Below are 10,772 nucleotides of genomic sequence, written 5' to 3'. Positions count from 1 at the left end.
TAATGCCTATTTGCTGAATCAGGAACTGGACTGCCAGGGTCTCCACCCCTGACCGCACTCAATTCACAAAGCACTAAAGTCCTATGCCTGTTCAAGCTAAAGGTGGGCCCACATGAGGCTGGCCCATATAGGGCTGAGCTTAGCTGTGACCCACAGATGAGGCCCCACCAAGCCGAGCTCTTTATCCTATAGGGCAGGGGTGTCAAACTCCAGGCCTCAATGGCCAGTGTCCTGCAAGTTTTATATAACACCCTGGGTCAACACACCTGAATCAAATATTTAGTTTTTAGTTTTTAGATTCTGGAGAAATTCAAGACATGTTGAGGAGGTCATTTAGCCATTTAAATCAGCTGTATTGGATCAAGGACACATCTAAAATCTGCAGGACAACGGCCCTCAAGGCCTGGAGTTTGACACCTGTGCTATAAGGGGAGGTGTTTTGACAATGTTCTATCAGGAATACACGGCTGGGTTGAGAATTCTTGTGAGGTGTGGATGTCTCTGCTATGCCTGCTGTCCCCCTTGACCCATGTAACTGGATAGCAGTAATGGATTATGACAGGGAAGTGTAATTCCCCCAAATTCTTGATGCAGGCTACTGCTAGCTTTAAGCTTTTGGGACTTCTTTGTTTACGTTGGGTTCTTAGTTTATCATTGCTATATTTGATTTTCATGTTTTCATCTTAAGTCTGTAGTCCTTAGTTTCAGCATATTTCAGTTTATATTCTGATTGAGATTAGTTTAGTATAGTGTTCCCTCCCCCTGAGTTTTGTTTTCAGGTCTGACAGGTTTATTAGAGGCTTATTTTGTTTTGTCACAGACATTGTGTTTCTGATTGATATAAAACACTCTTATTGAATAGCTTGTTTTTTTTGTTAATCCTGCCTGTCTCTTGAGTCAGCATTTGGGTCCTGCAAATAAACTAGAGACTAGAGCTCGACCCAGCAGACTCAAACTCTTCTGATGGGGACAAAGAGGATATTATTTACACCATAATGCTGAAGTGTAATGAATGGCTGACTGGCTCTTACAAAGAATATAAAGAAATTATTTCCATTGTCACAAGCTGCCCATATAACCTCCAGGGGGTCTCTGTCTCTGCTTCTGGCACAGCAGAAGCAAGGCCCAAGAAGGCCCTGGACTCTGATGGTTCTTGTTTTTGATCCTGGAAATAATAATAAACCTGTGATTTAGTATAGTCATTGGCAACTGCCAAAAAGCATCTCAGGCTACATCTCCTCAAAGGCTGACTCCAGAGGGAGCATCCAGAGGGAAAGCAACTGTCTCCACTGTTGCCCTCCTAGAAATGTTCCCAAGTATTTGCTCCTCCTCCAGGTTAATCCACTGAACTGTTTCCCTGCTTTGCCCCATGGCTTGGCTGGCCCCAGGAACTGTCATCGCTGCTGCCTGAAATCTCCTGCTCCCTGTTTTTTTGTTTTTGGTTCTGAAAATTAATAAAACTATGATTTAGCATAGTTTCTAAAAGCACAAAGATGCCCAAATGCTTGATGAAAAGTTGAAGTCTTGAAGTTAGTTTCTCGTGTTTAGTTTGTATCAGTCCAACATAGTGCATTACTATAAATTTTTACCATAATATTATGAACTAACCCTTTTAGTCTCCACCAAACTGTACTAAACTGCTTAGTATTTTCATGCAAACCTTTAGTAGGGCTAATTATTTAACCTATTTATCAGGTCTTCCATAATATGAAGAAAATACAACTTCACATATAACAGAAGTTATAGATATATATATAGATAGAGATATATATATAGATAGAGATATATATATAGATAGAGATATATATATAGATAGAGATATATATATAGATAGAGATATATATATAGATAGAGATATATATATAGATAGAGATAGAGATATATATATATCTCTCTCTATATATCTCTCTCTATATATCTCTCTCTATATATCTCTATCTATATATCTCTATATCTCTATATCTCTATCTATATATCTATATATATATATATATATATATATATATATATATATATATATATATATATATATATATATATATATATATATATATATATATATATATATATATATATATATATTAAAATATAACAGATCACATATCTGATTCCTTTGATAATAATCTGTCATCTTCATCTCTTGTCCCAGCTTTCTTTCATTTTTTGTAATGTTATGGCAAATTAAATTTTTTTTCCTCTTTGGGAAATACAGCATCTATATTTAGTTATCAGACCTGTTATGTGCAGAACTATTTGTTTACTTAGCACTCTGAACACATCAGAGGAATGAAAAGGAACAAAGGATGTGTTGAAGGTGTAAGCATTTCTTTCAGTATTATAATTTTCTTATTACTGAGCAAATAATAAACTCCATACTGTTAGCTGGAAACAATGCAAGGCTAAAACAGCTAAGGCCATAACAATATTTTGGATGATCAGATTTAATTGCTTGTTACGGTACAGGATGTTGATCTGGATTGCTCATGCTCATTTACACTCCTGTGTACATTGAAATATGAACACTGAAAATATCAGTTAGTTGAAAATATAATTATACTGCAAAAGCAAAGTTCTAAAAACTTTCAAACCATGTTGGGCTTATTGATTTAACTTTAACACAAAGAAAATTTTTTTTCTATTGATTAGGTGACCTCAAATACCTCTGAACTATTTTTGAGGTCACAGATTTATTAATTATTTATTAGAAATGGCATATGTTCATTTTGCAACAACATTACTTTATGTCTTTGTCAGGGCTCTGTGTGTGGGCAGGTGGAAATGTGGATCCAAATGCAGGACTCCGAGACGAAATGTAACTAAAACCACAGCTTTTATTGCTGGCATGAAACAAAAACAGAAACCAAACCATGAAACCAAGCAGGAACACACAGGCAGGGTCTGCGGGTACGACGCGACACTGAGCACAGGAAAACACAGGGCTAATATACACAGGGTGGTAATCAGCGAATGGGCAACAGGAGGGAGACACAGCTGGGAGAGATCAGGGTTAACGAGACGGGGGAAACAAGCTGCACACACTAACATAAGACAAAGACTTTCACAATAAAACACGAACACGGTGTACAGTCGAGTCTTAATAGCTTATTTACAACTGGGCTCGTCAGGCACTCTTCTTGGCTGCAGTGGTTATTATTATATTTACATGCTTCCAGCTCCCGTTTTTCCTCGATGACAACTCATACCTTTCCACTCCCCTTTTTCTCCCTCCTCGCGCTCACAGACACATAACGTGTATGGCAGTCCATTCTCCCTGCAACACGGACTACACTGCCCATGATGCTACATTCTTTAGAGCTATGCTTGTAGCATTCTGCCTGTTAGCTTAGCACAACAACAACAACAACAACGAAAAGGCGCTCTCTCACCCAGGAAACACACAGTCGCAGAGAGAGAGCGTCTCCCTGTAACCATGGCAACCGTAATGCTGCCGCCTGGAACTACAGAACGTAGCTGTCAAACAAAACCCAAACAGTCCTGACCCGCGACAAAATGAAACAGGAAAGTACCACCGTGTAATCCATTTATTTCAACAAAGTAACTGTATTCTGAATACCACCTTTTTAAACGGTAACTGTAACGGAATACAGTTACTCATATTTTGTATTTTAAATACGTAACGGCGGTACATGTATTCCGTTACTCCCCAACACTGATTATAGTGTAATACTTATATAAACAATAATGCTAATAATAAAAACAACAACAACAGGTGTAATGTCTATCACCTGTAAAAACAAGCAACTGCCGAAGTGGATGACGCCGACGAGGCGGGACCAGGCGAGGATGAAGCCACACAGGCTCGACCGGACGGCAGCGTGGCGGCTGCGGAACCTGACGCTGCAAGCGACGGTGTGCAGGTTGCAGGCGGGGATGCTGCAGGTGACGATGTGGAAGTAGCTGATGATGATGCTGCAGGTGACGGTGTGGAAGTAGCTGATGATGATGATGCTGCAGGCGACGGTGTGGAAGTCGCAGGGGATGATACAGCAGGCGGTGGCTGAACGGACGAACGAAGGTGGCAGCTGGGCAGCCGACTGAGCTGAAGGTGGCAGCTGGGCAGCTGACCTAGCCGGCTGTTCAGACAAAATCCCAGACTCCTGCTGGGACTGTGAATGTTGGCGGCGCATCTGCCGCTTCCCTGTTGAAATGGGATCAGGGCTGGCAAAAGGTGACGTGGAGAAACTCTGCTGCGGCTGCTCCTGCTGTGGAAATGACAACCGCTCCAGTCCGTACCACAGGAGAGAATGGAAGGGTGATGATGGCGAGGGTTGCATTTCTTCTTTAAGGGTGGATCGAATGATTTGGCGATAAACCTTGACAAAAAATGCTGCTGACGCCGAGAACACCAAGTAGCGAGGGCCTCCAGGAGGACAGTTGAATTTTCCTTCCCTGGACTGCCCATGCTAAACAGTTCAAAACTGAGCTTCGCTCTCAGATTTATTATTATTTGTTTTAGTCCTTTGATATTTAGGAAACTGACAGTGGAAGCAGTGGATGACAAAAAATTATCAAAAAAAAGACTTCCTCCAGCTGCCTCTTGTAGGGGTTCACAGCGTGGATTACCATCCAACAGTAATCCCATAGGTGCACGAGATACTCCCCGTCAGAGGCGAAACGTGAGTCCACTGGATCCATACTGGTCGCGTTGTTCTGTCAGGGCTCTGTGTGCGGGCAGGCGGAGATGAGGATCCAACTGCAGGCCTCGAAGACAGAATGCAACTCAAAACCACAGCTTTATTGCTGGCATGAAAACAAAACATGACGTGAACACGGAATGCAGAGAAAAAACCACACAGGCATAATCTGAGGGTATGACATGACACTGAGCACAGGAAAACACAGGACTAATATACACAGGGTGGTAATCAGGGAATGGGCAACAGGAGGGAGACACAGCTGGGAGAAATTGGACTAACGAGACAAGGGAGCAGTAGAACTGAACACACACACAGAATCAAAATACAATACAAAATACAAAATTAAACCAAGACACGAGAAACCCAAAATACTGGGTCAAAACTGACCCAGAACCGTGACAGAAATGTCTAGACTGTAGAGAAGTCAGGCCTTTGAAGTTGAATCGGAAAGGAAATGACCGCACTTCCAACATCAGTTTTGACACATAAGATGCAATGACAAAACAACCTCCTGAGGTGTTGAGAGATTTCTTTCATTTTCAGTCCATATACAATTGGTGTCACAATGTTTGAAATGGACTCACGGGCAGATCAGGTATCCTTGGCAAAAGAGAAAGTGCGTTTATTTACAGTGAGACAACAGGTGAGAATATATATACAGTGTGGCAGGGGAAAGGGTCCGGGGCTCCAGGGTCCAGGGGGAGACAGGGATTAATCCAATACACGCTCTCAGTGGGTTCCAAACACACACACGCTCGCTCGGGTCCAGGGCAGATCTATATACACACAGAGAAAGAAGTCCAGGTCAGGGATAGTCTCAAACTCTCAGGTTCAGGTTCAGAATAGACTCAATACTTGAAATGTGCAATTCACTTGTATTTTTATTTTTTATTCCTATTTATTCTATTTATCCCCTTTGTATATTTTATTTATATTTGTCTCTGTATTTATATATATGTGTGTGTGTGTGTGTGTGTGTGTGTGTGTGTGTGTGTGTGTGTGTGTATATATATATATAACAATTCTGTAACTGTAACTTCGGTCGTTGCTGTGCTTTTTTTTTGGAAGTCGAATTTCCCAGAGGAACCCACCCGAGGGATTAATAAAGTTCTATCTTAACTTATCTTATCTTAGAATGCTGCAAGTCGACTCTTAACAGGCATCAACAGAAGATCTCATATCACTCCACTTTTGGCCTCCTTTCACTGGTTGCCTGTAATTTTAGGTTTTATTTTGAAATTTTAGTTTTAACCTTTCGGCCCTACATGGTCCTAAAGGTTAGAGCTTTTTTAAACTTTGTGGCTTGTTTGCAATGACTATTGAATGCTCTGAGACACGGCCTTATTATATTCTGTACAGATTCTTTATTTAACACAACGAGGATGATGCTCTTGAGTTCTGTGCTTGAGTACAGTTATTAATCACAGAGGCATACTGTGCATGGGTGCAACTGAACTTTGCCTGAGCTCTAATACAGATCACTTACAGTAAATCAACAAACCATTGTCATCAGTAAGGAAAATCGCTATCGGCTGTCCTAAAAGTCGCTAGAAGTCGCTAAATGACGTCATCGCCTAATTTGGATAATTGATCATGCTAATGTAATTGTAACCTACGCTGTTGAAGAGAGAAATAACATCGTGGAAGAGACATAAAGTCAGTAAAAAATGTCTTAAATGCATTTATAATTTATTTCTTTTAGCAATTATTGTTTTTTAATGTCACAATTCCAACCCTGCTCCTTTAACCGTGCTTGGACCGGAAAAAGTGATAGGTTTGAATGTCTCCTGCCCTGATAGCAGCTGGGGGAGGATTATCCTCCGCCTGTGAGCGCTTTGCCATGGGCGAGGTGCCCACCAGAAAAAGTTGCCAGATTTGTCGCTAGTCGCTTTTTAGGAAAAAAGTCGCTAACAGGGTCTGAAAACTCGCTAAATATAGCGACAAAGTCGCTAAGTTGGCAACACTGATTGTCATGTATTTCTAAGAGTTCACTGTATGTTTTCTCTCGCTTGCTCTCTCTCTCTGGCTCCTCGCTTTCTCTATTGCTCTAAAGCACCTTGTGTTTTGGGCTTTCTAGAAGATGTGGTCAATGGCTGTAGCGGATGGCTTGCTGCACACCTGTTCTCAATCTTCTCATCTAACTCAGTAATTAAGCACCAGCTTGTTATGAGAACCCTGCTTCCGAGATATCCTCTGTTCTGTTTATCTTAGCTGTATAGGATGCCTTTTAGAGTGACCTCTTTTGTTGGTCCTTCTTTTGGGCCATTCACTTCAACTCCTTTTCCACAGTATTTCTGCTGCTACATCAAAAAACATTTTCTGTACAAACTGAAAGACAAATACAAAACCAAATTAACATCTATTAGGCGACCTTAGAGGTCTCTATCTCCATTCCAGTTTTTTGTTTCTATGCTAATGCCCTTATCTTTACATAATTAATGCTTCTTTGGAAAACACTAAATGTGTTCTTGTGTTGATTCTTTCTGAAATGACAACTCTTTGCTAAGATGCTAATATTCTTTATTATTGACACAAAACAGACATGAAAACTAATAACTTGAATTTATAGCCTTGCAGCAACACAGTTTTAAGTTAAGAATAAATAACAACAGCAAACAAACAAATGAAAAATGCATTTAAGAAAACAGAAAAACAATGATCCCTTGAGGTGTTTTTATATTACAAGGTAAAGAGAGTCCATGTGGATGATTTGCAAGTTACTGCTTGTTTTTTGTGGACACCAAATATAACATTGGAAACAAATCCCTTAGAGTGCCTAAATAAAAGAGCAACTCATGTAGCCATATGAGTATCGTATACAAATATGGAAATAGCAGTATATTTATAGAGAATATTTAAATAAATCTGAGTAACAAATACACTAATAACAATATCAAGCAAAAAAAATACAACAATCTTAAATATATAGTATACATATGCTATACAAAAATAGATCTCAGACAGAGAAAAGAAAACTTCTATACTGTGAAACATAATACACACATGAACGCAACAATTGAACCAAACGACATAAAAAACACACACATTTAAATTACATACTTTCAACATGAGCTTTGCCAGATGTTGAGCTTTCCTTCACCGAACAATTTTTTGAGGTGTTTAGAGATTTCTTTCATTTTGAGTCCATAAACAATTGGATTAAAGAGAGGATGATATGAGCCATATAACCACTTGCAAGATCAATATAAAACGTGCAACATTAGGCAAATTCATTTCTAGATGAGCTATAATATAAGCTGCATTCAGCTTTTATGCTCCTTATATCTGGAACAAACTCCCAGAAAGCCTCAGATCAGCTGAAACACTCAGTTTATTTAAATCCAGGTTGAAGACTCACCTGTTCTCAGCTGCATTTGAATAAAGCACCAAATCCACACTTTTAAGCTTAAATTTCAAAACTAACATTTTAACTACTGATTTTATCTATTTCTGATTTTATCTGTTTTGATTTTATATACTGTTTTGTTTGTTTGTTAATTAGTTAGTTAGTTTGTTTGATTGTTTTAATCAATTGTAAATCATGCTTTTTACTTGTTTTTGTTTGTAATGTCTCTGTAAAGCACTTTGAATCACCTTGTTGTTCAATTGTGCTATACAAATAAACTTGCCTTGCCTATAATTATATAATATGAACACAAACATGAAAAGCTGACTAAAACGAGCAAGTGAGGTAAACAGGTCTGTGCAGCTTTTGTCCTGACCTCCCCGCAGCTGTCACGGCACTGTTTTAATTGATATTCAGATAAACAAACAGGCAGGAGTACAAATTTGAAAAGACTATGAACCATCAAACCAACATAGTTAGTTAATCATTAGCTCTCTGCATTGTTAAATTAGTCTCTAAAGGGTTACAAATGTGTATCCACAAGCATAAACAAAGATTTACAAATGTGTAGTGATTTATATTCAATTTTGAGTACTTACAAATTAATGCTTAAATGCAAATGCAAATACTTTCAAGGGCCCGAGAGGCCTTTTTCTTTAAAGCAAAGATTTTATTAAAAGATCTGATTAAACTCACAAGTCTTAGTGGGCAGGAGTGTCACACAGGAATGGAGTTCACTGAGCGGTGACTATTGGTTCAGGAGCGAAGGAAACTGGAGGTGGAAGGATTAGCGCTAACACAAGAAGTAAAATTAAAATTTACATTCTTATTCCCTGGTTCTGTTCCGAACACCATATCATGATTCAGAAAAATAGCTCAGAAACCTGGTTTTATGAAGGACTGCATGGCTGAGTACAATATTTCATTTCATTATGTTCCTGTACTACAGATGTTCAAAATTCATGCATAATAATTACACCCTCCAGTGTGCACTCTAATTAATTAAACAGACAAATCTTTATTTAGATTTTCATGATATATTCCATGAAGAAATAACTTTCAAGAATTTATATTGTTGAAACTCCAAAACTTAATTGAAACTCCAGTAACCCAACCCCCCACCAACAGTTGTTTTAAAAAAAAAAAAAAAAAAATCTCTCCACTGTAGCTGTACAGTAGTTTCCTGGAGAGAAACTACTGTAGTTATAATCATTGTTATCAGCAGAGTACTACCAAATGTTGATAGAATACAGAATGGAGAAATTGAAAAGTCCCTTTTTTACTGTCACACATGAGAAATTATTTTTATTTAACTACACCTGACATGACAAAACAACCTTTTTAGGTGTTTAGAGATTTCTTTCATTTTCAGACCATATATAAACGGATTAAAGAGAGGGTTATACAAAACCACTTGTAAAGTCATTATTAACTGTGCAGTTTTTGGAAAATCAAATTCTAATTGACCTATAATGACATCATATGCACAAAAAGTAGTAAAAATGCTTAAAACAAACAGGTGAGGTAAGCAAGTCTCTGCTGCTTTTTTCTGGATATCTCTACTGCTTCTGTAGGTTATTAGAAAAATCTTTGCATAGGTGAAAAGTATGAACAACACAGGAAAAATAGCAACATTTAGCAACACAATTAAACCGTAAATGAATGCTGCTCGTGGGCTCTCACAGTAAAGTTTCCACAATAAATTATTGCAAAAAATCCCTTTCAAAGTGAAATTACAGAGTTTATTATTAAGAACTAATGCATGCGACACTGCAACTTGAAGGCCAGGCAAAAACCAAGCTAAAAATAGCAAAATATTGATGGTTGTTTGTCTCATAATGACTGGATACTTTAAAGGCTTACATATAGACACATATCTGTCAAATGCCAATGCTGATAACAGTAAGAAATCAGAGCCACCTATTGAGTAATACATAAAATGCTGAAATTGACATGCTGAAAAAGAAATCACCTGTTTTTCGGATAAAACATCAACAAAGAGTTTTGGGTAGATCGCAGTGCTGAAGACAACTGAGTTCACTGACAAAGCTGCAATGAAAATGTACATAGGCTCATGGAGATTTCGATGAATGCAGATCAGGAACACAATGGTTGAATTACTTATAATTATTAAAACATAAAGTGCAACCATAATTAAAAAATATAGATATCCGCATCGCTTAAGTTCGACATAACCATCAAGGGTTATATATGTTACATTTAATTCATCATCCATTGCTATATTCAAAAAAATTTTAATCAGTAATGAATACAACAGACTGTATAAACAGGCTTAGAAACCAAGAGAAGACTATCTTGATTTTATACAAGCATGAGATACCAGACAGTAAAATCCTGTTTCTCAGTCCACATCTATGAATGTAAATGGTTGTGTCTGGAGCACCGCAAAGAGGAGAGGTACACAAAAATTACACAAACATAAAATGCATTAATCGTACTAACACATACACACATGCAATTACGTTTATGAAGACCAGACAGCATGTAAGCATGTAACTTCCCTAAACCCAACACCCCCTAGAATTACTGGGTTTTTTATTTTCTGGTGCAAGTCCCGAGGTGTTAAGCACCTCTGAGATTTTCACAGGTCGTCAGCTTGTTTCTCCTCCAGCTTTTGTTGTGCAAACCACCCATTATCCTTGAGGCCTGGCACATTTGCATTTGCTCACTCAGAGTTGCTCAGATCCAAGTCAAGCCAAACCTCTGTGTTACAACTTTCAGAAATGCCTGCCGTACCTATACAAAAT

At 38.4% G+C, this 10,772-nt stretch overlaps 1 protein-coding gene across 1 annotated transcript; it reads right to left on the bottom strand.

Moving 5' to 3' along the window:
* Positions 1–8,761: 8,761 nt before the first annotated feature.
* On the bottom strand, positions 8,762–10,243 carry LOC113008102 (olfactory receptor 2T11-like). Its single transcript, XM_026145262.2, has one exon. The coding sequence runs from the start codon at positions 10,238–10,240 to the stop codon at positions 9,314–9,316; it is 927 nt and encodes a 308-aa protein (XP_026001047.2). The 5' UTR covers positions 10,241–10,243; the 3' UTR covers positions 8,762–9,313.
* Positions 10,244–10,772: the final 529 nt, after the last annotated feature.

This window comes from Astatotilapia calliptera, chromosome 16 (genome assembly GCF_964374335.1).
Source record: "Astatotilapia calliptera chromosome 16, fAstCal68.1, whole genome shotgun sequence".
In the NCBI taxonomy this organism is placed as follows: domain Eukaryota; kingdom Metazoa; phylum Chordata; class Actinopteri; order Cichliformes; family Cichlidae; genus Astatotilapia; species Astatotilapia calliptera.
This window is presented reverse-complemented; position numbering and strand designations above follow the sequence as displayed.